Below are 27,439 nucleotides of genomic sequence, written 5' to 3'. Positions count from 1 at the left end.
GTCGACTTCGGGTAGGTCGGCGACCGGCGCGCTTTCCTGCTGTGGGTGTACTGCCCGTTTCTTCGCGGCCGGTTGGTGGTCGACTTCGGGTAGGTCGGCGACCGGCGCGCTTTCCTGCTGTGGCTGTACTGCCCGTTTCTTCGCGGCCGGTTGGTGGTCGACTTCGGGTAGGTCGGCGACCGGCGCGCTTTCCTGCTGTGGCTGTACTGCCCGTTTCTTCGCGGCCGGTTGGTGGTCGACTTCGGGTAGGTCGGCGACCGGCGCGCTTTGCTGCGGTGGCTGTACTGCCCGTTTCTTCGCGGCTGGTTGGTGGTCGAGTTCGGGTAGTTCGGCGACCGGCGCGCTTTGCTGCGGTGGCTGTGCTGCCCGTTTCTTCGCGGCCGGTTGGTGGTCGACTTCGGGTAGGTCGGCGACCGGCGCGCTTTGCTGCGGTGGCTGTGCTGCCCGTTTCTTCGCGGCCGGTTGGTGGTCGACTTCGGGTAGGTCGGCGACCGGCGCGCTTTGCTGCGGTGGCTGTACTGCCCGTTTCTTCGCGGCCGGTTGGTGGTCGACTTCGGGTAGGTCGGCGACCGGCGCGCTTTGCTGCGGTGGCTGTACTGCCCGTTTCTTCGCGGCCGGTTGGTGGTCGACTTCGGGTAGGTCGGCGACCGGCGCGCTTTGCTGCGGTGGCTGTACTGCCCGTTTCTTCGCGGCTGGTTGGTGGTCGAGTTCGGGTAGTTCGGCGACCGGCGCGTTGACCGGCCTCTCTAGCGGTTGTCTGCTCTTTTTTTGAGGTCGTGGACCTCCTTAGTTAACTGCTGGATGAGGTGTCCGAGTGCAGCGCTTTCGCGCCTCATTTCCGCGATGGCTTCGTGTTCTAGTGTTATGTTCGGGTGTAGTGCCCCGAGACCCCCGCTTTGGCGAGCCCTTAATCACGTCCGCCCAGCTCACCTTTTCGGTAGCGTTGGCCGGCTTGGACCTGGAGTTTCCCCCTCGCTTTCCGGGTGTGCGGCTGCGGGTCCTCCCCCTATAACTGGACCCGCCCCAGGATCGGCCCCGGGAGCGACTCTGCGGTGGGGCGCCCGGTGTCAGCGGCCTCCATGGCTGCCTGCTCTTCGGCTTGCATCCGTCGTTACCATCTTTTCACGATCGGCTAACTTTTTTTTAGAGTACTATCACCGGGATCGACGCATGAAATAGGCTAGAAACACATACCCGATACTAAAAAGCGGGCGTAACTCGCCGAGACATCTTTAAAATGCCTGCGAACTAATTAACTCTTCGGAGTACAGAGCAGCCTAACGCAAATAGTGCTCGATTCATCTAACACGAGCCGGCGGCTTTTTATAGAGAAATGAGAAGGGCTCGCCGATTGTGCGATATACTAACCCGTCCGTCAGGCTCCCATTCAATTGTTGTCGCGCGACCAGTTGCAGGCAGTGGACGCGACCTCATGGTTGGCTGACACGACACCGTCCATGTTCCACACGGTTAGTGAGACGGAGTACAGAAGTTTTATTTGGCAGGATATTCGTAGGGTTCAGTTTGCATGTTGAATACACTCGGCGCAAAACAAGACTGAAGTAATTGAAAGTGACTCAATGCCACCTGATTGGACTTTATCCCCATGCTGCAGACAGCAGCATAGAGTGGATTCAATATACAGAATGAGAATAAGCATGTGTGCATTTATATACAAACGCACATCAAATACATAACGTGATTTACATCGCATAGATAATTTGAGCTTCAAGATACTCTGACGTACAAAAATGCAAAACACTGTTTTCGTAAAACACACCAAATGAAAGCGAAATAGCATAATCCAAGGAATAGCAACTTACGTCTTTATTTGCATATACATGAAAGGTTTTACAGCTGTAAGCTATTAGAACTACCTGAAACGAGCAAGCGTTGTACAGTACCTTCGCATGGAGATGGAAGGGAATTTACCCCGATTCTAGTTTTTAGGAAACGAGAAAGCATGCAAGTATGCGAACTTGCCCAGTTGGGTGCGGAATGCACAGAAGGGACAAAAACATTTCTACATGACGATACTATATAATACGTCACATACAATATCACACAGGCCTCTCAATGTACAGTAATGTCGTGCATCGCTGTCGTATTGTAAATTGAGTGCTGTGTGGGTGTGTTCTTTCTCTGCGTCCATGTACCAGTTGTGTTGAAGGCTTTTTCAACGTAACGCAAGTCCAAATCTCCACACTGCTCGTATTGTACACTGCTTGTGAGTATTCGACGGCAGGGCTGTCGTTATAACTGATCGAAATGAAAAAAAGACTTCCTACAGAAAGGCTCCGTAGAGCCTTGTACATGTTAGGCGACATTTTGAGCAGCATTACGCATGCGTGGTTTGACTTTCGCATCACAGCGGTACAGGTAATTATTTGCCAATGACATTGCTCACCTTTTTAGTTTTCAAGCAATGTGGGGACAATGTTATTAGAGGTTACCGATAAAATTGAAAATAAAATTCAAGGTGTGCGTCCTTAAATCGACATTAGGACAACAGCGGAAGCATGGTCAAATTACAACTATTTTAAGCAAGCGCATTCAAATGCATTCGAAGAGCAATGTAAAGATATCAACACAGCGTACAGTAAAAACAAGGTACAAGAGAAACTGTGGTAAACTAGTCGCTTAAACAATAAATACAACTAAAGCGAACATTTTCTTTGGGAGATTGCATTGCGCGCGCTCGTGCACTTTGTCTATGTTTACACATGATTTTGCATAAGGAGGAGTAAATATAGCCCCTTTGAAGCCGCCGTTTGACAATGGCTCAAGCAGTATACTTCAATCACGGCATGACAAAACCGTCATCTCTACAGTCAGCAGGCAACGAGATCAGGACCGGTATTTTGTAGCGATGCCTTACGACTTATTCTATATTAGTCTTATCCATCACTCACGGCCGGCTGATCCCGTTGATAACGGGAGCGGACCGTCGCTCTGATCACTGACAAAGCGCGAAAAGGCATTATTACCGGACAGGCATCGCTACAAAATACCGACCCAGAGACCCGTCAAGGGCGCCATGGCGGTTCGCTGTTATTACTGACCTTGCGCAGTGCACGATTATGCAACACATCCCAATCAAACCACGGCGCCAATGCGGCACAGTATACGTGGTGGCGACAGTGGGTAGCACTGTCCGATGAAAAAACGACAAGCAATTAATTTTGGACCAGGCAGAGATACATCCTACTGTGCCTCGTCGAGCAGCCGTACGCTGCTCCAACTCGTGCGTCTACGATGGCAACAAATTTCTGCGAGTTTCCACGGCTCACATATCTTACGAACCGCAAGTTTACGTGCCGATAAGTGACGCAGACAACGCACGGCGTGAACACATTTCATAGAGGATGCTCATATCCATAAAAGCATTTAATGATTCAGGCACATCAAAACTAGGAACAGCGAGCATGGCGAAATTGATCACCAACCAGTTTTTAAAATGGTCGTCATTATCATGAGCTAATCAGAAAATTTTTGCTGGCGAGAATAACTACCCTCTTTCCCATTCATTGGCATTGTGTGCTTTTGTAGTGGCATGTTGATCTCTTGAGTCGGTGATGAGCGACGTGGAAGAACCGACAATATGTACGAAGCCCTCGTTTCCGATACGAGAAGGATGCCTTAACAAATCGCTGAATGCTGAAACGAGTACCGAGATCAACCCAAGGTACAAAGCCAAAGACAGGAGTTGTTCAACCAATCCAAAAGCGGATGAAACCAGGCAGCTTTTTAACCGGGATGAACCGGAGAAATGAACCATCAACTCGCATTGTGGATACAACGGTGACACTGGAAATGCTACCGAAATATAATGAATCCGACGTGCGCCGAATAGCGCTGAAGCTTTGTCATACATGCGTTCGATATAACAAAAGGAGCCCAGAAAAGGTGTGTACATACGAAATGACCGAACCAGTACGCGCGCAACCGAGACACACACACACACACACACACACACACACACACACACACACACACACACACACACACACAACGTACTACTACGAAAGTGCACAATGTGAATGAATGTCCATTACTCTCGCCACCAAAAATTTACAGATCGGCTCGTGAAGACCAACAACCCTTCTGAAAAACTGGGTGGTCTACGTAACCAGACTTTACTGTTCTGCTTCGTATTCTCATAATTGCTAGAAGCGTCATCCATTCGCTGAGTGACGTACCACTCTTTCAAAGCAGAAAAGCTTGCTATACGAAACATTAAATATGCCTGCGTAAAAAATAAAAAAGCAAACAGAAGAACTGCAGAAGTACATCTGATGGACGGTCGCGGGACGGCGACTGCAAGCAGTCCTTCAGAGCCTTAACACGCCGCCATCACAGTGCAGGACACAGCGAAGACGGAGGCGCACGACGGTTTCAGAGGTCAGAGGAAGCTTGCTGCTTAGTCTGCGCAGGACGATCGGGCAAGATTGTCGCTCTTGAAGGCCAGGAGTGTCCTTGTCGTAAATGAGCGTGGTCGAACAATTATCTCGTGCCACAAGCGATAACACCCTCGCAACCTGAAACGACACAAGGCCTGTTTGTTGGTCATTCTAAAACAGTCGGGTGTATGTGATATTTACCATAATTAAGTACAAGGGCTCCAGGATATGTCCAGTATACCAGTAGGACGCCATCCGCGAGAGAATGTAGCTATGCAAACATGGTCCGTCACAGGACGAGTGGAGCTCGAAGTAAGCGACTCTGGAGAGTAGACCGGAGAGTCAATGTGCAGGAGCGGGCTGGGTGTCCTTGTGGACACCAATAGAAAATGAGCTCAGAACCTGGAACGACACAGTGCCGATTTGTTAACCACTGGACGACATGGCCGTAGTATTATGAGCCGTCTGTGCACGACACTTACCAGCAGTAGTGCATGGTGAGGAGGACAGTCGAGTCTGCCAGCAGGACGCCATCGGCGAGAGAATGTAGAAGTAATGACAGTCGCTCCTGGAACGGGCGGTGCTCGTGCGCGAAGTAATCTCCTCTGGAGAGTAGACCGGAGAGTCCTTGTTGACCGCAATCGAAAATGAGCTCAGAGCCTGGAACGACACAGTGCCGATTTGTTAACCACTGGACGACATGGCCGTAGTATTATGAGCCGTCTGTGCACGACACTTACCAGCAGTAGTGCATGGTGAGGAGGACAGTCGAGTCTGCCAGCAGGACGCCATCGGCGAGAGTATGTAGAAGTAATGACAGTCGCTCCTGGAACGGGTGGAGCTCGTGCGCGAAGTAATCTCCTCTGGAGCGTATACTGGAGAGTCAATGTGCAGGAGCGGGCTGGATGCCTTGTGGGCCGCAATGGACCCTCGCCACCAAGAAGGACAACAATGAAGAAAAAAGCTAGCTGTCATGCGATTGGCAATCGGGAACAGACGCCGTGGAGCCGAGAGCAACCGCTAAAGAGAATAGAAGCCATCGCTACTTCGTGAATGTCAGCCTGTATTTTGAACATGAATGGAAAGGTTTCGCAAAAGAGGGAAAACTGAGGATGCAGATAATGAACCTCATTAGAGGCAAAAAGTGAGCGACGGAGACGACGTAGGTTCTGTAATGATGAGCCTTAGTCAAATCAAGGGCATAACAGTTGCCGAGCCGCAAATTCACAGATGGAGACGTTCGTAATCGAGGAAACAGCGTCCGACGAATTTTAAAAAGTAGTGGAATATGGCATGGAAACCAGTTCTGGGAGCCACTACAACAAAAAGTGACACTGTCAAACTTTACGTAGTAATTTTTAAATGTGCCGTGACAAGAGCTGCACACTTGGAAACTTTGAGACGCTTCACCTCAGTTTTATACAAGCTTTTCGGCGCTTCTTGGCTCGAAAAGAAACGTGCTCAACGACAACAAAAGACTTTTCAGGAAACAAAGAATTGAATGCGGTCTACATTACATCTGCGAAACAGCTCGAGATTTCGTCACCAATCACCAAGTGAAATTTCTTCTGGAAAACGCTCCGTGGTGGGGCGGTTTCTATGAAAGGCTAATCCATAGTTTCAAGTCAACTGCGAAAAACGATTGGCCGATGTGTACCGCATATTGGAGAACTATATACCTTAACATACGAAGATGATATCATGAACAACCAGTCGCTAACATACGTTTACGATGAACCTGGATAGCCTATACTCCAACTCCATCGGAGCCGACTGGCGGAAACAAAACTGGGAGGAGACTGATGAATAGGACGGCAGCCTTCAATAAAAGTGGAAACCACGTGAATCCTGAAAAATATGGCCCTCCGAGTACACGAAAGAATTTAGAGGTGCGAAAATGCAAGCAGCTCTGAAATGTCACCAGGAACTGAAGAAAGGTGACATCGTCTTAGGTGGAGAGGGACATTTAAGAGTCTTTTGGAAAATATGCGTGGAGAAGGAAGCTGTCCCAAGCATAAACCAAACCTCGAGGGCCTGCATATTAAAGGCAGCCGACAGAAAGTTTCTTCGGGAGCCCACAAAGTTTCTTTGCGGCCCCGGGAAGGTGTAGCAACACAGTGAAGGAAAACGCTAAGAGAACACGAACAAGAGCAGTCATTGGAACTTCTGACGACGCTTAATTCAAAAGCAGACGTTCGGAATACGAAATGCCGCAGGGCTGATAAACCACGCGAGAACACATCCGTAGTAGGTAGGATTGAAGTGTACATGGTTCTAGCCAGAACTACCGCAGGGAGCCGAACGACACTCGGTCTCTCAGCAGGAACGGCGAGAAAACGCAGACGTAACACGGCCGGCCATATAGGACGAGTAGAGCTCTAATGCATCTCTAGCATAGGCCGGAGACTAGACTGTGCAGAAGCGCGCTGGATATCCTTGTGAATAGCAGCAGTCGAAAGCAGATGGTCAGAACCTGAAATCACGGGGGGCTTATTAAACCCTCGAGAAGACAGCCATAGTACGATTCGAGTGTTCAAGGTACTTGCCAGGAGTAGTGCCGGGCGAGGAACAAAGCATCTTCCACCATCAAGACCACCGGCGAGGGAATGCGAAGAAGCCAGCATGGTCTCAAGGTCATCCTCTGCAACGAAGGGAGGCGCATAAACGCCAAAAACGAACAGCTGCAATTGCAACGAAGTGGACCACTCACATTAGCTACTGCAGGGCCGAGCTCCGCTGGAGACCCAAGGCGACGTGCGATGCCGCGGCAGCTAAAGCTGGCGAGGCGATTCCGGATGTCGTTTGCTTCCACGAATCCACATTTCGATCGATAGCACTGACGCGCCCGATGCTACCTTGTCACGAAATAGTGGTCGGGTCGCAAGGACATGCAGAACGGCTTAATCACTGCCAAACAAACGGGTTAATGTCCCTGGCGCAATCGAAAGAGGACGGCTGTCAGCTATAGCCTGCCGCGTGCCAGCTAAGCCTACCCGCAATTCGCTAAGCCTGAAGCTACACCCGCCGCCACCGCGGATGTGGTCCGTCCTCTTCGATTCCGTCACGGAGAAGACCCGATGTGGCCGCAGCAGTGCCCACAAACTTCGGGCTTACAATTAATCACCTAAACTAAACTTACGTAATTTTCGAATACAGCTACACTCAACTGACAACTTCTCAAAAGCATGCGCTATCCTCGCCAGCTTGGAGAACATCTGGCATCTATCTTACTTGATGAGCATTTAAGCTCGTCGCGCAGAAAGAAGCTCGCTGTGACAAGGGGTTGCTTTGCAGGTCCTCGGTTTGTGGTCACGCTCAGACTTCGATGTCCACAGTTGTCGGCCAATATGCTCAGGTGGACAGCCATGGGACGATTGCCGCTCAATGCGATCTCATCTGGAACGCCGGCAAGAAAATATTTCTCTAGGTTAGTGCTGGAACCAGTGCAGCCAAATTGTCACGTGTATTTCTGCCACATTTGTGGCCGAAATTTCTTATTGCTTCACCACAAACACATTTGTTCACAAAAAAAAAAAAAAAGAAAATGAGCAGCGAGAAGGTCACGTTCGGAGCATCTGCAGTTATAATAGAGTACTAGACAATGGTCGAGTGGGCCGATTGGCGCTCTCCCTCTGAGGCGCCGCGTGTGAAAAAATGCGAGGACGCTGCGAGCGAACTGGATAGGGGCGGAGACGCGCTCCGCGGCATATTCAACCTACTGTCGCTGCGGGCGTCGAGGCCGATTGCGCATAGTACGCTTTTAAAACAGTGCGTTATTTCAACTGCGAAATTATGTTTACACCATTTTCCCAAACATATTTGAGGCATGGATTATACAACGCGACGTCTTCAATTGTGCTGACGTTTTCAAGCGCGTAGTCTGCCAGCGAACGCGCGTTCCCTACGCAGACGCCGGCGGACGCCCAGTTTTTCTCGCCGAACGTCTGTACAGTACTTTTTTTTTAAAGTTTTAGTTGCTTTGGTGCGCCCATGACTCTTGACGGACGGTACCAAAGTAGTTTTAGAGAAGTGAACTGCTGTTTTTACCACTGTCTTCTAAAGGTAACTGGTATCTCTGCAACATGAAGCTAAGTAGGAACATTTTATTATTGACACCGTGTCATTGTACGCACGCTTCTTGTTGGTGGATATTGATCAGGGACAATGATTGAATAAAACAGTATTAGAGTGAAATAAATCAGGTTTATTAACTGCGTGGCGCGAAGAATGGAGAATGTATTTCTAGGCAATTAAATCAAAGGGTACAGAGACATATTCACGATATATATGTAAGGGAAAAAATAAATACTGTAAATGCACTAATTGGAAAAGTGAGAACTCCCGACCGGAATAAGCACACGTGCTTGCAGTAATACATACATACGTACATACATATACATATTTACGCAAGTGTTATTGATATACTGTACGACGCCGAAGAGTCGTTTCCGTTCGAATGTAACGCACCACTGAAGTCTCAAAGGTGAGTGACCGATGCAAGTGAGGACTTATTCCGAATTATTGTGCTGCCGGAGAGCCGTGGCTGTTGCGGAGAGGCGCATTTCCTGAGAGAATTAACGCACGGGCGTTAATAAGTCCTGCTTAACAAGTTCCTAGCTGTCGTTCAATATAAACGCCCCCGTTTGGGGCAGCCTGTAAATCTGCTAACTTGATTCAGGCAAGGAACTTTTTTTGACCGTCTCATCATGTTTGCAACCCATTAAAACTGGGTGCCCCATGTGGTACCACACTTATCTTCAACGAACGCAACAGATCTGCACATATCCCTGCGTGTATGTGAGGTATGCCGTTCCTTTAATTGTCATTATGGCCGTTATGATAGTGCACAGGATAACTGAAAGCAGCCGTTTTCATATACAAGCTGCTGACTTCAGCGGTCATACATTTGGGAACGGCATTACATTTATGTATGAAATATAGGATAAGCGTAACATGTTTTTCTCGGAAATCAGACTCGAGAATAATTAACTATTTTGTTTACACTCCTAGAAAAAAGCCGAAGAATGCAGCCACATGCTTTTCTCTCTTCTTTAAGTTAATTCTTGGGTCTACATGGCAAAACCACGGTATGATTACGAGGTTTAGTTTTCACCACCTGGGCTTCCTTAACGCGCACCTAAATAGAAGTACACGAGTGTTTTTCTATTTAGCTCCCGTCGAACTCCGCGACCTGGATTGAAACCGCGAGTTCCGTGGAGTGGAGCGAGTTCCAAAGCCACTAATTAGGCTACCACGCAGGATTTCGTTTTTTTTTTTGAAGTAGCGACTGGGAAAAAAAATTCACGTACGGCTTACGCCCAAAGATTAGCATATAGAATGACTAACAAACCATATTCGGCACTCGATCAAGGTCCAACTGCAATAAATGACCCCGTGCCAATTACTGCGCATTCTGTTACGCGAGGAAGGCGGAAACTTGAATGGGATGTTGCGCGGCAGTTTACTCTTTTTTATCAATAACAATACTTCCAGTAAATCGGAGTACAAGGCGCCGGATGGGGCAGATATTCTTGTTTAAATCGGCAAGCAAGAAGGTTACGTACGTTTCTTCGTCTGCTTTCCGCAAGACCTACTGATGGAAAACTATATGCGCAACAATACACACGAGATATATGCTGCTCGAAGAACGAGAAAAATATTTGTTCTCCAAAGGGAACCGTACAATAACATAGTAGAATGAAAGCCGACACTGCGGCCGCAATGCACGCGCATCACCGAGCGGCATTAAAAAATAAAATAACAAAGAAAGCAAGGAATTCTTAAGGTATAAATACATGTGAAATACAATTACGAACACCATTTGAGCGGTCTGAACGCAAATATCGGCGCGCGAAGTACTAGTAATGACCCTGCCGAGCTGTATCGCCAGCAGTTTTCAACGGCACGACCTTGATGCGGCCTAATCCACTTCAATCGCAGCGCCGCCACAGTATTTTTCCACATCGGGCGCCGCACTGCAAAGCATGCGCCGCCCCAGCGGCTCGTCCCACTCGACCGTATTTTAGTGCACTCTAGTTATGATCAATTCCTTCCACGCTGACGTGAAATAAGTTAACAGTCATTCAACAAGCAAACTTCGAACAAGCTTGATTGAGTCCCACATAAATGCTCCTGTGCGTCCGGCGGTTTAAAACGAGTTGCGAAACCATGTGCAGTGCATTGATAAAAATCTCTTTCAAACATGAAATCAAGCGTTATTGCCAGTCGTTCACGCTTTCAAGCATTTTATTATGTTCATCAAGCAATCCGTAAATTTACAGAAGCGGGGAGTACGTTTCAAGCATCACACTTGCCCGAGAAAATGAAATCCCTCAGTATTCAGTTTGATACATAGGTACGTTTACGCTGAACACGCAATGATGGCACAAAATGCATGAAGCTAGTAGTCATCACCCTTAACTGAAGCCAACTCCACCCTTTAATAAAGGACCCTCCAAGCATCGTCGCTAACACTTGCAACATTCTTACCCGCACTGCAACCCAAACAAAGCTCACTAAAGTCGCTTACGTGAGCCTTATGCAATGTCCGCCTTTGGAACTTCTGTAGAAAGCTTAACCAAAGCTGGCCACACGTTCGATGTTAACATTTAGAAACTATGCAGAACAGCGTCTGTAACGGTTAGGGCATGCCGTATTGACTTGAATTCGATTGGCTGCTAACAAAAGCAATTACTATTGCCACCGCTGGTACCCTGCACCACAAATGGACAAAACATTTCTGACGTCAACAAACAATTTCCCACCTTTTGGAAACACTGCCTAGATTGTCCTCGTGCACCGCCATCGAAAACGAACATCTGGAAACATGAAACGACAGAGGGCGTATCAATAACCACTCGAGGACAGAGCCTAATCACGAGTTGTCTGCCCGCGATACTCACCAGTAGTAGGAGCAAGTTCCGTCTGCCTGCAGGACACTATCGGTGAGGGAATGCAATGTAACGAACACGGTCTGCCACGGTGCGAGTGGTGCTCAAGGCCATATCCTGGGGGAGGACGTTGGGAGGATGGCAAGGAGCGGCACACTGATGTCCTTCCTACTCGTAGGCAGCAATCAACAGTAGGCGTTGGGATCCTGTAAATATTCATACTCAGCATTTCCACTAATATGTGAACGCTCACTGCACGGAAGATTACTCTACATCATAATTCGACAGAATAAGTCAACTGAGTTAGTCCTACTGCAAACAAAGGAGCTTATACATATCGAACAAAGGCTGTGTACAGTGGCAATATTTGTGGACCTCGGAAGGTCTTCGATTCAGTCTGAGCACTGTTCAGACCGTCTTATGGAATTAGAGGCTGCGGGCTTCTAAGAAGCCATCTGCAAAATGGTAAACAATATTTTACACTGGGTTCATCGTCCTGGCTAATCTCCGACTACAGGCGCACCACAAGGCTCATTAAGGCAGCTTTTGGTTTTCCCTTATGCCTGATATCACTTTTATTCCACTCACCGAATAACTGCTTTTGTACACGGATGACATGAATGTTGTCTGGTGATGGAGTAACCGAGATAAAAGCAAATAGGTGGTTAAGAGAGTTAGCGAAGTTGCTAGATGCAAACGAACTTCTACTGAATGTCGCTTAAATTGAGTGCGAAGATCGATCTCGAAGCACTGGAGTAAATATCCTTTTAGTCTTTATATCTGTACGGATAATAGAGCGCGCAAATAGTATAATATTTTTGTATTTTATTTTCATGAGTTTCTTCACGAGTTTCTTAGAATGAGCATGTTAACAATTTAAACGTGAAGCTATCACGCATAATAGGCGCTTTTTTTTTTTGATGAGACACCAAATACCACCTAGTTGATGAGGCCAAGCCCATGTTTCTTTGAAATAATCACAGATGCTGTATTGTATTTTCATATGGGGTGCCACTAATATCAAAAGGCTACCCGCCATGGTTGATTAGTGGCTGCGGTGTTGGGCTGCTAAGCACGAGGTCGCGGGATAGAATCCCGGCTTCGGCGGCCGCGTTTCGATGGTGGCGAAATGCGAAAACACGCGTGTACTTAGATTTAGGTGCGCGTTAAAGAACCCAAGATGGTCCAAATTATTCCGGAGTCCCCCACTACGGCGTGCCTCATTATCAGATGGTGGTTTTGGCACGTAAAACCCCATAATGTTTAAACATCAAAAGACTAGCGAAGTTGCAAAAAAGTCAAGCCGTACGCTTCAAAGTTCGGGAAACACGGGCTCTACAAGAGATTTTCATAATCGTTACAAGTTGCTATTCGTAATCAAGCTACGCGTGCGGACTCGCGACATACTTATACTGAGGTGAAGAGATCCAAAAAATTACAAACAGCTTGATAAAAACTTTCCAATTCAGAAATTTGTTATCGATTAACGAAGGACAAATTATGGCAGACAGAACCTTAGCTTTTAGATCTCTGCTGTTTATAACTATAGCTATCCTGAAACTCAAATTCAGCAAGCACAGCCCCCCCCCCCCCTCCCCCCTTCCCCTACGAGACATTTCAGAATGCTACCTCAGAGCGATCAGGAGGAGGACCAATCCTGACAATTCTTGTCCCGCGGTTAAGGTATTACAAAGCTTGGCAATTTCCTTTTTTTTTTTCGTTAGGTGCCAGGGTATTTTTCCCGTGTATTTAAACTTACGCTAGAATCAGGTTATTCTGCTTTCTTTGCCTAAATGTCTATAGAATGTTAAGTTATTTAGGTATTCGATGTATTAGACTGTTTAGCTCATGATAAATGCATTTTCTGTATGTATTTTTTGATATTGCTAGAGTGCATCAAAATTTTTATTCCATTTACTTTTATTTGAATGACAACGGTATGTTACCGTTGTCTCTCGGGTGTACAAGATATTGAGGACAGGGACCCAGTCAGATAAAGACAAGCATGTTTAGTCGCTGGTTTTCCTCGGTTGCTTTTTCCCTTTGACGTATATCTGCTTTCCGAATGAGCATAAAACAAATATTTGTAACTAGAAGCGAAGATTACACTGAACTGAAAATGAAACCACGAGGCATCTTTTAACCACTCGAGGACAGCCGTAGTACATGTCATGGGTACGGAGTACTTACACGTAGTGGTGCAGGATGATGAGCAGTCTTCGTCTGCCAGCAAGACCGCACACCGACGATGGAGCGCGGTCGGCCACGGTACAAGTGGTGCTCAAGGCCATCTCCTGTATGGGGACGTTGGGAGGATGGCAAACGTGGAGCAGCACGATGGACATCCTACTCGTGGGCCGCAACCGAAAGCAGAGGTCAAGATTCTGAAACAATAAGGCATGGACGCAGTAACGTTAAGTACCGGGCGAGTTGGTACATATTGAACAACTAGACGCATACGAAGAGAAAAGAGCACAGGACGATGCTGGTTTTACCATCAACCAACTCAACTAGGATCTTCCTGTGTGCTTTGCTCTGTATGCGTCTTCGCTGGTTTAATTCCGTGTTCAATAAGGTATGGGCTTTAGCAGCACTACCAGCACTCAGGTGGCAATGAACCCGTTTGGCTATATTCTGCAGCTACTGCTCGCGTCGGTTCTGCCTGCGCGCGTGGGACAAGCGGAGTGGTTCGATGAGACTTTGGCTGCGCAAGAGCACGACGCCACAAACTGCTCCCTGCCAGACTATTTCGTTGGATTACCTGGCGCTACACGCGTGGAACACTGTACAGGTGCCCACAAAATAAAAACGCCGGACCGGTGGCCTTTCGCCGGCGGAGCGCGCCGGTGAAAAAGTAGTGCCAGGGTCCGCGCATGCACGTTGTTATGCCTGGTGTTGCGTCCCGAATTGGCAGGGCGCATTCTTCGGCTGTTTCTATCGAGGCAGGCCCTTTCATCAGCGTCTCCGAGACTGCGACGACAGGGCCCAACTACCGATGGTGACGGGCAAACACGCACCCCAAATCGGCAGCGCGCATCCTTTGAGTGTTTTGCCCGATGCCACCCCCTTCGTCAGCTGCCGCCTACCTGGCGACAGTGCCCGACACCCGACCATGACAGCTGACCGCAGCGGAGATGCCACTGATTGATGCGAGGGGTCAACTTCGGGGAATTACTACCGTGGGAACGGCGACGATCTCGGTTTCCCAGATGGCCACGCAGTTGTGGCAATAGTTCTGTGAACAATACGACCCCTCTGATTGGCTGCGCCAAGGTCATCAATTCTCTAGTGGATCAACTAGGGAAGACGACTGTTTTATAAGCATACACCTTGGGTGCAGTGGGGTGTCCTGGCGTGTTCCGATACGCTCGACCATTTAGGACGCTCGACCATGTGGACGCTCAGAGATGTAAAGTCATGCAAAGATGTTAGCATGTAGCCGGCTCCAATATCATGGAGCCCTTGTAAAATGCACATTTGTATATAAAACCATTTTCTGATCTCAGTGGACCCCTCCTCCTCCGGCACGACACCATCCATGGAACCATCGCGGCCACTAGGACCTTCGGACTTCGCAACAACGGTCTCCCTCGCAAGCTCGCCTCGCTTCCCCAGTGCATATAAATATCTGCGCACGTGTTTTTCGTCCTCTGTCACTGTTTATAGTGCAGTTCAAATATTTCCAAAATGAACTTCAACCAACTAGCCCAACTTGGTGCACTACTGCATCTAAAAAGGCGTTGCCTCGCTCCAAAAGAATAGCGTTGGGTGCCTTTTAGCGTTGTCACATGGTGGGCTGTGCGGATGCGCCCTCTAAAACGCTGTGTGCGCGCGTGTGCACGCGATGAAGCATAAGCTTTGCTCGTGCGTGCGCGCGCGCTAATGGGCATTGGCGCCTTTTAAAGCGAATGGCTTAACTGGCTCATTAGTCGGGGATGGTGACCATCGTCGACAACACTTGCGGTAGCAAATATCAGAAAGCGGCATACTACACCTCTACCGTTCAATAACGCATGTAAAAGTGAATTAAGCACCAAGTAGCTAAAATAATTAAGAGTAATTCAAGAGTCCCAAATTAATTAAGAGTAACTAGGGTAATTAACAAGACCAATACACCGACATCATATGACACCTTTATTAAAGAGTGCTAAAGCGAATTACTAAGAATTACGATTAATTAAAAGTAATTGAGGATTGAGAAGAGTAATAGAGACTACTTAACATCAATTCGAGACTCCGTGATAAGACTGGTCAAGCCAAATTAAGACTAAGGAGTTCCAAAGAGCAGTACATACTAATAAGGATCAATTAAAGATACCGTAACAGCAAATAAGAAAAACCGTATTACGACCAATTAATAGTTATTTAACCAACATAAGCAAACAATCGCAAATGAAATGACGTCACCGGATTACAGGCTTCGCCGTCAAGGAAGGAAAGAGTGGAGAAGGAAAGTCAGAGAGCTTAACCAGTTCAGCACAACCGGTTTGCTACCCTACACATGGGAGCGCGATGAGGGGGAATGAAAGATGGGGAGGAGAGAGAGAGAGAGCACACAGCACAGCACACACATCGTCAGTCACAGTCCGTCACTCTTGCGTGGTACGTGACATCACTGTCACAGCCGCTTGTCCAAGCCCGTTTCTTTTAAAAACCTAAGTAACCCCTTCGTCGCCTTCAGCTGCGATGTCTTCTGTCGACGACATGTGAGAATCACTTCACCTGACTTTGGTCTGTTGTCAAGGTACGCTAGAACGGACGCCAGGGACTATCTCTGAATCGCCGTCAAAGTCTTAGCAATCGATATGGGACCCCACTGAAGGTTTCTTTTCCTACGCATTTAACTCACAGCTGAACACCCCCTTGATTAACAACGTATCACCACACTGAATGGAAAAATTGAATGTTTGCGCCAACCAACGCAGACACGCGATCAAATGTCACACTACACCTACTGAAACGGCAGCGAAGCGGCCAGGTGTCGTAAATAAGTAGCGCAATATGCGATGTTCAGTGCGACTGCATAGCATTGAAGAGACCTTTATTATAGTGCGGCATGCATAAAATTCCTGTGCATGAAATTGGCGTGTTGGAATACACCGTCTGATTTCAAAAACTTATTACTGCACGCAGTCATCCTTGTTAAAGGAGCCGTGTTACAGTCAAAGTTATGATCTTATTCTTAAGTAGTAAAAGCGGCTCGGAATATAATCGCACAAGGACTAAAATTCATAGCGGAACATGATAATCCGGTTGAAAAGTACGCACAGTGCTATTATAGGCGAGCCGTGGCGCACGCCCACATGAAAGATAAGCTATGAATTCATAGTTTCTTCAGGCGAAATAATTGACTCGGATATGCAAGACATTCGGTATAATTAAAAGTACAGCTTGGTGAACTCAACAGTCACCACTTAGTTATAAACGCTCATGGATTCCATCCACGCAAGCTATCCAGAAAGCATGACTATCTCCGAGAATGAATGCAGATTCCGAAGAGAATACGACAATGATTACGCGTGCGTTTAGAGATTACGCTGCATTACTAGGCGCGCGAGCACCCTGTAGCTCACACTGGGCGTCTTTCGCGCAATGGAAGCAGGCGTATACCTGTGCTATGCGAAGTGTTAAATTGACTTGTATTCCTTCAGTTAGTTTAAATGCACCAGCCGCTTCTCGGGCAATCCCCCGTTCTGGGCATATGCTGCTGCACCGTCCACGTCATGGCGACTCCCTCGTTGTGGTTATTTGCCACAATATTGTGCGGGTATGTTTAAAATCGTGGGTCTGGCACAAAAAGCCCCGTAATTCATTTAATGTAACACTTCTGCCCCGCGCAGATGCGAGACAGTGACTACGCCCCTTCTAGCCGGCTATTAACGATGTCGCACAAGCGACAGTGTTAATAGGACATGTCTTGCTGTGTCCTGTGCCCAAAGTAGACAGACATACGCAAGGTAATGTTTAACACGAACTCGCCACTCTCGTATCGCACTGAACGCTCAAGAACGTTAACATTCAACGTAAACATCGCCGCAAATTATCGTCCAAAGCAAGCAGCACAGAAGGCTTCGCTTACAAGGATACCTATAGTGCGTGGGATCCACATATTCATTTTCCCTGCATTTTCATTTTTGGTATGTACTACCGCGCTTAGTAGGAGCTACAAAATGAAGGCGCGTGGCAAAGCGGTTGAGCGTTGTAGGTCCTACTGAGCGCGAAAGTGCCTGCAGTATGCCCACCAGCTATCCAGTCGATAGAGGCAGTATTGTAAATTATAATACGAGGACACAGTGGTAGTGCGAATCGTGTGTAAGTGGTATATACCAGTATAGTAGCTGGGCTCCAAACCAAGTCCCGTCGGCCAGCAGGACGCCATGGGTGGTAGAATGCAATGGAGCCGACGCGCCCAGCCACGGTACGCGTGGTGCTCAAGGCCATCTCCCGTGGAAGGACGTTGGGAGGATGGCAAACGTGGAGCAGCACACTGGATATCCTTGCTACTCGTGGGCCGCAATCGAAAGCAAACGTTGGGATCCTGGGACGACAACAAGGCTTTTTTTTAACCACTCCAGGACATAGCTGTAGAACTACTATTCGTCTGAACGTGGTACTTACCCGTAGTAGTGCAGGGCGATGACCAAGGTCTCGCCTGCCAGCAAGACCATACCGACAACGGAACACGGTAGACCGCTGTACGAGTGATCCTCTGGAAGACAGCGAGGGCAGTAAGTACACACGGAAAAAACGAACCGCAACAACGGCAACGAAACGGCTCGCTTACTGTGGCTGCTGCCCGGCCGAGCTCCGATGTGGACAGCAGACGACGTCCGGCGTCGAGGGCTGCATTAAGCAGGATTAGTAGCTAAAAGCTGGCGAGGTAATTCCGAGTGCTCCCCGAATCCACATTTCGCTCGATAGCACTGACGCGCCCGGGCTACCTTGTCACGAAATAGTGGTCGGGTCGCAGTGCAATTCGGAACGGGTCCATGTCCTTGCCGCAGTCGAAAAGAGGACGCTATCAGCTAGCCTGCCTAGTGTGAGCTAAACTGTGTGTCCGCTAAGCCTGAAGCTACACACGCCGCCACCCCGAACACGGTGGCCCGTCCTCTTCGATTCCGGCACGGGGGAGACCCATGTGGTCGCAGCCATGCCCACGAAACTCTCGGGCTTACAGTTAAGCAACAAATAACTTTCCGTAATTTTCAAATGTTGCTATACAATCCTAGCGAGCAGTAACTGGTGGAACTGAACAGGTAACTTCGCTAAGGCGTGCGCCACCCTCACCAGCTTGGGGACCATCTGGCATTTTACTTGTTGAGCATTTAAGCTCGTCGCGAAGAAAGACGCTCGCTGTGAGGAGGGGTTGCTCCGAAGGTCCTCGGTTTGTGGCCACGCTCAGACTTCGATGTCCACAGTTGCGGGCCGATGTGCTCAGGTGAGCTGCCGTGGGACGATTGCTGCTCAATGCGATCTCATCTGGAATGTAGGAAAGAATATGCAATTCCAGGTTAGTGCTGGAACCAGCGCAGCAAAATTGCCACGTGTATTTCTGCCACCTTCACGGGCGAAATTTCCCCGTTGCTTTACCAAATGCACACGTTTATTCAGAAAAATAAGCTGCGAGAAAGTCACTTTTTGGGCACCTGCAGTTATAATCAATCCCTTCCACACTGACGAGAAAGAAATTAATACCCATTCGACAGGCAAATTTCGAACAAGCTTGAGTCCCACATATGTTCCTGTGTGACCGGCCATTTAAAACGAGTTGTGAAACCATGTGCAGTGCCTTGATGAAAATGTCGCAGTTTCGCCCGACAGGCGAAGCATCAAATGCGATAGCAAATTAGTAGAGAGTAGTGATAGTAGTTTTCGGAGTAGTGAGTAGTTTTATCGGCTGCATAAACTGACACATTCGCTTACTAACTCAATTAACAAGCGTGACGTCAGCGCGCACAAGCAAACATGAATAGATCACACTCGATGACCGCGGACAACCACTGTCAAAACGCTGGCAGCAAGCACAGCCGCCGAAGCGAGCGAAGGTTCGTGCGGTCTATCGCTTCAACGGAAACTGAGCGGCGAATGCACGGCGCATACAAAGGTCAGAGCCGTGTGGAGATCGCTTGCAAGATACGGTGCGCGCGACAACACTGGGAGCCCTTACCGGCGCGAAGCCCACCCGCGAGCAAAAGTATGCGGACCAGGGATTGCGCGATAAAGCCGAGTTTTTCCCCTGTCGGTGAGCAGCAACTTGAAATTGAGGATTGCAGTGTAAACTTGGCATTGCGAACTTTTCAGTGTACTCGTCAAATTTACGTTTGTTAATTACGAGAAATTTGCATTTTTTCCGGTGACCCCGTGGTCCGTATACTTTTGCTCACGGGCATAGGTCGGCAGTGAGGGAGAAAACTTACACTCACTCACCAAAATTTTTCCAGGCACCGCACACTGGCACACTCCCTCGCACTCCCGCCTGTGAAACGAGTGCGACTGAGTGCACTCATGAGCGAGTGCGCCTACCTATGCTCACGGGTGTTGGCAGAGTAGAAGCCCCCTCCCTCCCGCGCAGCCTTGCCGTTTTCTTCCTTTCGCGTGGGAGATTGCGTCGCCAGTTCCCCTTGCACCCGGTTGCAAGATACGCATTTGGTGCCGCAGCACAGCGTCGCCCCCACTCCCTCCCATACCCGGCCCCACGGCCAAATGATGTCACAAAACGCATGAAGCTAGCAGTCGTTACCCTTAACTGAAGCCACTCTACCCTTTAACAAAGGATCCTTCAAGTAGCGTCGCTGACAGTTCTTCCAACATTTGGTCTTACCTGCACTGCAACCACCACCAGACTCACTAAAGTCACTTACGTGAGCCTTATGCAACGTCTGTCTTTGCAACTTCTGTCAGCTGTAGAAAGCATAACGAAAGCTGGCCACACGTACGATGCTCACATTTAGAAAATATGCAAAACAGCGTCTGTAACGGTTAGGGCATGTCGCATTGACTGGATTTCGATTGGCTACTAACAAATGCAATTACTAGTGCCACCGCTGGTACCCTGCACCACAAAAAAAAAAATGGACAAAAATTTCTGACGTCAACAAACAATGTCCCACCTTTTGGAAACACTGTCTGGAATGTCCTGGTGCACCGCCATCGAAAACGAACATCTGGAAACATGAAACGACAGAGGGCTTAATAACCACTCAAGGACAGATACTATGTACGAGTCGCGTGTACGCGATACTCACCAGTAGTAGGACCAAGTCCCGTCTGCCTGCAGGACGCAATCGGTGAGGGAATGCAATGTAACAAACACGGTCTGCCACGGTGCGAGTGGTGCCCAAGGCCATCGCCTGTGGGACATTGGGAGGATGGCAAGGAGCGGCACACTGATGTCCTTCCTGCTCGTAGGCCGCAATCGAAAGCAGACGTTGGGATCCTGAAACAACAATATTCATACTTCGGCATTTCCACTAATATATCTGAACGTACACTGCACGAAATATTCCTCGGGTTTTTTAAGAAGCATAAATTTCACCACCGCAACTTGGTTGTCGACAGGATAAATGAACTGAGCTAGCCCTACTGCAAACAAAGGAGCTTATAATAATATCGAACAAAGGTTGTGTACAGTGGCAACATTTCTGGACCTAAGAAAGCCTTTCCATACAGTCAGTACTTTTCAGTAAGCAGTCTTACGGAATTAGAAGGTGCAGGATAGACCTGCTTAGAAGCTATCTGCAAAATGGTAAGCAATATGCTACACTGGACGATTACGAACCCGGTGTAATCTGAGTGACTACAGGTGCATCACAAGGCTCATTAGCTTTGGTTTCCTTTATACAGGGTGTCCCAGCTAAAAGCTGCCAATATTTTTTTTTAAACAACGGAGTGTGCTAGGAGGTTAAAGCCAACTCAGTGGTGTCGAGGATCGCGTGTCGTAGTCTGCGGTATGTTTTCCGTTTTGCAAGGTGAATTAGCATAAACTTATTGCCTAACTTTTTGAATATTGGCTTCGCCAAGAAAGCGCCAATACGAAAGTTGTAGACCCCATTTAAAAATGGCTGACTGAAGTGTTGAATTAAGTACCATTGATGGAGCGTCTTGTAATTGCCTTTAAATAAAGCTGCGAAATACAAAGACAAGGGGGTGATAGCACCACCAAAATAGGGCAGCCGGATTCATGTCTGGTAACTACGACTATCATTCAAGCATTACCCGAATAAAACAAGACCTTGCATTTGTCATTGGAAGATCGCCGTGTCATTGCTCTTTTGTCTTTCCCAGGTACTACATTTATAGTAAAAAATTTCAATGTTTGCAGCTTTATGTTACTGTGCGCACATCTCGGCGCATTCACAATGCACTCTGTTTCATGTGCATTCAGGGTCAAACGCAGGCATTTAACTGATCACCACTACCTAGAGCTATTGCACATTGGAACGGTCTTCCGGATCACATTGCATCCATCTCTAATTGTGAAACATTCCGTGATAACGAATTAGTTACGTGTTAATATTGTATAAAGATGTTGCACTTTGCTTTTTTGCAATATTTGGCTAAGTATCTTTTCTTGGAATTACTGGGCCTGTAAGGTGTTCCGAATAAAAAATAGGCGCTTTAAGAAGGCCGAGACACGAAATGCCAGATAGGTGAGGCCGTCTTTTTTTTTCTTTTTTTGATACAAGCACAGATGCTGTATTGCATTCTCATATGGGGCACAACTACTATCAACATCAAAAGGCTAGCCAAGTTGCAATTACAAAAGAAGTCAAGCCGTGCGCTTTTAAGTTAGGGAAACGCGGACACAAGGGATTTTCATGATCGGCACAAACTGCACTCGTAAGCAAACTACACGTACGGTCTCTCGACATACATTTATACTGAGGGTAAGAGATCCAAAAAATTAGAAACAGCTTGATAAAAGCTTTCCAGTTCAAATTCAGCAAGCACAGTGCCCGATACATTTCAAAAAGCTATTTTATAGAGATCTGTTAAGGGACCGATCTTGCTCTTGAAACTTCTTTCCCGAGGGCTTAGCTATTAAAAGTTATGCAATTTTCTTTTTTGGACGCCAAGATACTTTTGCTGTGTATTTGTACTTGGCGGTTTTCCTTGCCTAATTGATTATAGAATGTTAAGTTGTTGAAGTATGCGATGCCTTGACACTACCGCACGATAGATGCATTTTCTGTATGCATTTCGCGATATTGCTAGAGTGCAGCAAAATTTGTTCCATTTACTTTTATATTAGTGATAATGACATGTTACCGTTGTCGCTCGGGTGTACAATATATCGAGGACAGGGGCCCAGTCCGGTACAGACAAGCATGTTCATTACCTGGTTTTCCTCGGTTGCTTTTCCCCCTTTGTCGAATATCTGCTTTACGAATAAGTATAAAACGAATATTTGTAACTAGAAGCGAAGATTACACTGAAAAACTGAAAATGAAACCACGAGGCGTGTCTTTAACCACTCGAGGACAGCCGTAGTACAAGTCACGGGTAGGGAATACATACACGCATAGTGGTGCAGGGCGATCAGCAGTCTTCGTCTGCCAGCAAGACCGCACACCGACGATGGAGCGCGGTCGGCCACGGTACAAGTGGTGCTCAAGGCCATCTCCTGTATGGGGACGTTGGGAGGATGGTAAACGTGGAGCAGCACGATGGACATCCTACTCGTGGGCCGCAACCGAAAGCAGAGGTCAAGATTCTGAAACAATAAAGCATGGACGCAGTAACGTTAAGTACCGGGCGAGTTGGTACATATTGAACAAGGAACTACAGTTAACTAGACGCATACGCAGAACATAACACAGGACGATGCGGGTTTTACCATCAACTGACTCAACTAGGATCTCCCCGTGTGCTTCTTTGCTCTGTATGCGTCTTCGCTGGTTTAATTCCTTGTTCAATAAGGTATGGGCATTAGCAGCACTACCAGCACTCAGGTGGCAATGAACCCGTTTAACTACATTCTGAAGCTACTGCTCGCGTCGGTTCTGCCTGCGCGCGTGGAACAAGTGGAGTGGTTCGATGAGCCCTGGGCTGCGCAAGAGCACGACGCCACAAACTGCTTCCTGCCAGACTATTTCGTTCGATTACCTGGAGCAACTCTGAACAGCTACATGTGTGCAACATTGTACAGGTGATTCGATTTGTTGATTTCCATTTACACACACACACACACACACACACACACACACACACACACACACACACACTTACAGAGGAGTGGTAAATGGAGGTGGATGAGGGAAAAAACCGCAAAGACGCGGCTTGAGGTAACCTCACCCCCCGGCGTGCCCACAAATTAACTCGGAACGCCGGACCAGTGGCCTTGCGCCGGTGAAGTACTCTTAAAAAAAAGGTAATTTTCACTAAATAAATACTAACACGTTACTAGTCCTAAAAAGCACTACTTTCTAAGTGCAGATAGTAAAATGATGGTGAGTACTTTTCACTACCTGCTGAAGCTAGAAAAAAAGCATTAACTTAGTACTAACTAAATACTACCTCAGTAGTGTAGTTACTAACGCAACTGAGATATAATTACCTGCAATACAATGCATGGGGCCTACTCCACTTATAGTGCCCTTGCGTTGTCATATGAAGTCGATGGTATGTAAAAGCATAGGAAAATAAAATACATAAAAAAAACCGCATCCTTTCGTTGCATATTAAGGCATTATTTGATTGTATATACATGTAACATTTACCAGGGACATTATTAAGGCAGTGCGATGACTCCAGGGTAAGAATGTACTACATATCTCCAACAAGCAGCGACAAACAAGGACACATACAAAACGACCAAGGTGCTACGCAACATTTACTGAAAGAGCTACTTCACGATTTATAGGCCTAGTTGTAGGGAGCACATGTGGCACCGGTGAGCACCTATGTATTTGGTTAAATAATCAAAGCTTCGTGCACAAATGTCTAAAGCCTATTGTCCGTACATGTGTGTGCTACGACCTCACACATAACTGTTAGTCCAGCATAATGAACACTACAGTTTCAGTTTCGCAAAAGACTCACAATCACAGCATAATAGGCCAAGGCCAGACAAGGTAGTAGTGGCTAAGCATTTCTGGCTAGAAAAGGCAGCACTTACTAGCTTTACTAGCCGCTGGCTTGTACAGAACTAGTCAGGAGGTAGTAAAATGCATAGTAATCTAGTAAACGCGTGCATTTATTAGCGATTCCTGGCGCTAGATGTAGTGCCAGGGTCTGCGCATGCGCGGTCTCCCTAGCAAGCTCGCCTCGGACCCTAGTGCATCTAAATAGGTGTTGCCTTGCTCCAAAAGAGTAGCGTTGGCTGCCTTTTAGCCTTGTCTCAGGGTGGGGGGGGGGGGGGGGCTGTGCGAGTGCCGTCTCAAACGCTGTGAGCGCGCGTGTGCACGCGATGGAGCATGAGCGCTCGTGCGTGCGCGTTAATGGGCATCGGCGCCTTTTAAAGCGAAATGCTTCACTGGCTCATTAGTCGCGGATGGTGACCATCGTGGACAACACTTGCTGTGGCAAAAATCAGAAAGCGGCTTACTACACCTCTACCATTAAATAAATCATGTAAAAGTGAATTAAGTAACAAGTAGCTAAAAAATTAACAGTCATTCAAGAGTCCCAAGAATTAAAAGTAAGTAGGGTAATTAACAAGACCAATACACAAGCATCATACGACACATTTATTAAAGCGTACTAAAGAATTAATAATTATGAATAATAACAAGTAATTAAGGGTTGCGAACAGTAATAGAGACTAATTGACATCAATTCGAGACTCCATGGTACGACTGATCACGCCAAATTAAGACAGTTCCATAGAGCAGTACATGCTAATAAGAATCAATTAAAAACTCCGTAACAGCAACCTAGCAAGAAAATTAAACCGAATTACGACCAATTAGTAGTTTAATTATCTAACATAAGCAAACAATCGCAAATGAAATGACGTAAACTCATTAAAGTTTCGCCGTCAAAGCCGTCATGGGACCCAACTGAACGTTTTTTTTAATATATATACGCATTTAACTCGCAGCTGAACACCCCCCTTTGACTACGGCGTGCATCATAATCAAAACTGGGGTTTTACGTGCCAAAACTACAAAGAAGAAGAACAAGAACAACCACACTGAAAGAAAAATTGAATGTTTGCGCCAACCAATGCAGACAAGTGATCAAATGTTAGAATACTCCCTACTAAAGCTGCAGCGAAGCGGCCAGATTTAACACTATGCGATGTTCATTCGACGTAAGCATCGCCGCAAAGTATCGTCAATCAAAGCAAACAGCACAGAAGACTTCGCTTACATCGATACCGATAGTGCGCGCACAGTTTTGGTTCTTCATTGTCATTTTTTTATGTACTACAGCGCTCAGTAAGAGCTACGAAATGAAGACGCGTGGTAAAGCGGGCGAGCGTTCTAGGTCTGAGCGCGAAAGTGCCTGCAGTATGCCCACCAGCTATCCAGTCGATAGAGGCAGTATTGTAAATTATAATACGAGGACATAGTGGTAGTGCGAATCGTGTGTAAGTGGTATATACCAGTATAGTAGCTGGGCTCCAAACCAAGTCCCGTCGGCCAGCAGGACGCCATGGGTGGTAGAATGCAATGGAGCCGACGCGCCCAGCCACGGTACGCGTGGTGCTCAAGGCCATCTCCCGTGGAAGGACGTTGGGAGGATGGCAAACGTGGAGCAGCACACTGGATATCCTTGCTACTCGTGGGCCGCAATCGAAAGCAAACGTTGGGATCCTGGGACGACAACAAGGCTTTTTTTAACCACTCCAGGACATAGCTGTAGAACTACTATTTCGTCTGAACGTGGTACTTACCCGTAGTAGTGCAGGGCGATGACCAAGGGTCTCGCCTGCCAGCAAGACCATACCGACAACGGAACACGGTAGACCGCGGTACGAGTGATCCTCTGGAAGACAGCGAGGGCAGTAAGTACACACGGAAAAAACGAACCGCAACAACGGCAACGAAACGGCTCGCTTACTGTGGCTGCTGCCCGGCCGAGCTCCGATGTGGACAGCAGACGACGTCCGGCGTCGAGGGCTGCATTAAGCAGGATTAGTAGCTAAAAGCTGGCGAGGTAATTCCGAGTGCTCCCCGAATCCACATTTCGCTCGATAGCACTGACGCGCCCGGGCTACCTTGTCACGAAATAGTGGTCGGGTCGCAGTGCAATTCGGAACGGGTCCATGTCCTTGCCGCAGTCGAAAAGAGGACGCTATCAGCTAGCCTGCCTAGTGTGAGCTAAACTGTGTGTCCGCTAAGCCTGAAGCTACACACGCCGCCACCCCGAACACGGTGGCCCGTCCTCTTCGATTCCGGCACGGGGGAGACCCATGTGGTCGCAGCCATGCCCACGAAACTCTCGGGCTTACAGTTAAGCAACAAAATTAACTTTCCGTAATTTTCAAATGTAGCTATACAATCCTAGCGAGAGGTAACTGGTGGAACAGGTAACTTCGCTAAGGCGTGCGCCACCCTCGCCAGCTTGGGGACCATCTGCCATTTTACTTGTTGAGCATTTAAGCTCGTCGCGATGAAAGAAGCTCGCTGTGACGAGGGGCTGCTCCGCAGGTCCTCGGTTTGTGGCCACGCTCAGACTTCGATGTCCACAGTTATGGGCCGATGTGCTCAGGTGAGCAGCCGTGGGACGATTGCTGCTCAATGCGATCTCATCTGGAATGTAGGCAAGAATATGCAATTATGGGTTAGTGCTGGAACCAGCGCAGCAAAATTGCCACGTGTATTTCTGCCAACTTGCCGGGCGAAATTTCCCGTTGCTTTACCAAATGCACACGTTTATTCAGAAAAAAGCAGCGAGAAAGTCACTTTTGGGGCATCTGCAGTTATAATCAATCCCTTCCACACTGACGTGAAAGAAATTAATACCCATTCGACAGGCAAATTTCGAACAAGCTTGAGTCTCACATATATGTTCCTGTGTGACCGGCCATTTAAAACGAGTTGTGAAACCATGTGCAGTGCCTTGATGAAAATGTCGCAGTTTCGCCCGACAGGCGAAGCATCAAATGCGATAGCAAATTAATAGAGAGTAGTGAGTAGTTTTATCGGCTGCATAAACTGACACATTCGCTTACTAACTCAATTAACAAGCGTGACGTCAGCG

At 47.6% G+C, this 27,439-nt stretch overlaps 1 protein-coding gene and 1 long non-coding RNA gene across 6 annotated transcripts in view; both read right to left on the bottom strand.

Moving 5' to 3' along the window:
• Window positions 1-1,485: 1,485 nt before the first annotated feature.
• LOC119456369 (uncharacterized) lies at window positions 1,486-5,577 on the bottom strand. The gene is made up of 4 exons (XR_005193111.2): window positions 5,141-5,577; window positions 4,883-5,060; window positions 4,602-4,802; window positions 1,486-4,538 (listed from the first exon to the last, which is right to left on the bottom strand). It is a non-coding gene; the product is annotated as an uncharacterized LOC119456369 (long non-coding RNA).
• Window positions 5,578-6,879: 1,302 nt separating this feature from the next.
• The window catches only part of LOC119456368 (uncharacterized), a 32,817-nt gene continuing 12,257 nt past the window's right edge, over window positions 6,880-27,439 (bottom strand). The window contains exons 4-13 of one of the 5 annotated variants that reach the window (XR_007467596.1): window positions 22,810-23,003; window positions 20,536-20,726; window positions 20,401-20,454; window positions 18,075-18,769; window positions 17,909-17,999; window positions 17,618-17,828; window positions 13,481-13,674; window positions 11,303-11,496; window positions 11,165-11,218; window positions 6,880-7,796 (exon numbers count right to left, since the gene is read on the bottom strand). Coding sequence is in view for 3 of the 5 variants with exons in the window: in XM_049669794.1 (XP_049525751.1) it covers window positions 11,181-11,218; window positions 11,303-11,496; window positions 13,481-13,674; window positions 25,839-26,049 (637 nt within the window). In the remaining 2 variants the exon portion in view is untranslated. Of the gene's footprint in view, window positions 7,797-11,164; window positions 11,219-11,302; window positions 11,497-13,480; window positions 13,675-17,617; window positions 17,829-17,908; window positions 18,000-18,074; window positions 18,770-20,400; window positions 20,455-20,535; window positions 20,727-22,809; window positions 23,004-25,838; window positions 26,050-26,185; window positions 26,989-27,439 lie in introns of those variants that run through there. The other 4 variants (XM_049669794.1, XM_037718086.2, XM_049669793.1 and 1 more) reach the window with 4 other exon arrangements.

Source organism: Dermacentor silvarum, chromosome 6 (assembly GCF_013339745.2).
Source record: "Dermacentor silvarum isolate Dsil-2018 chromosome 6, BIME_Dsil_1.4, whole genome shotgun sequence".
NCBI lineage: Eukaryota > Metazoa > Arthropoda > Arachnida > Ixodida > Ixodidae > Dermacentor > Dermacentor silvarum.
Note: the sequence above shows the minus strand (reverse complement) of the source record. Positions and strands in the feature narration are given on the sequence as shown.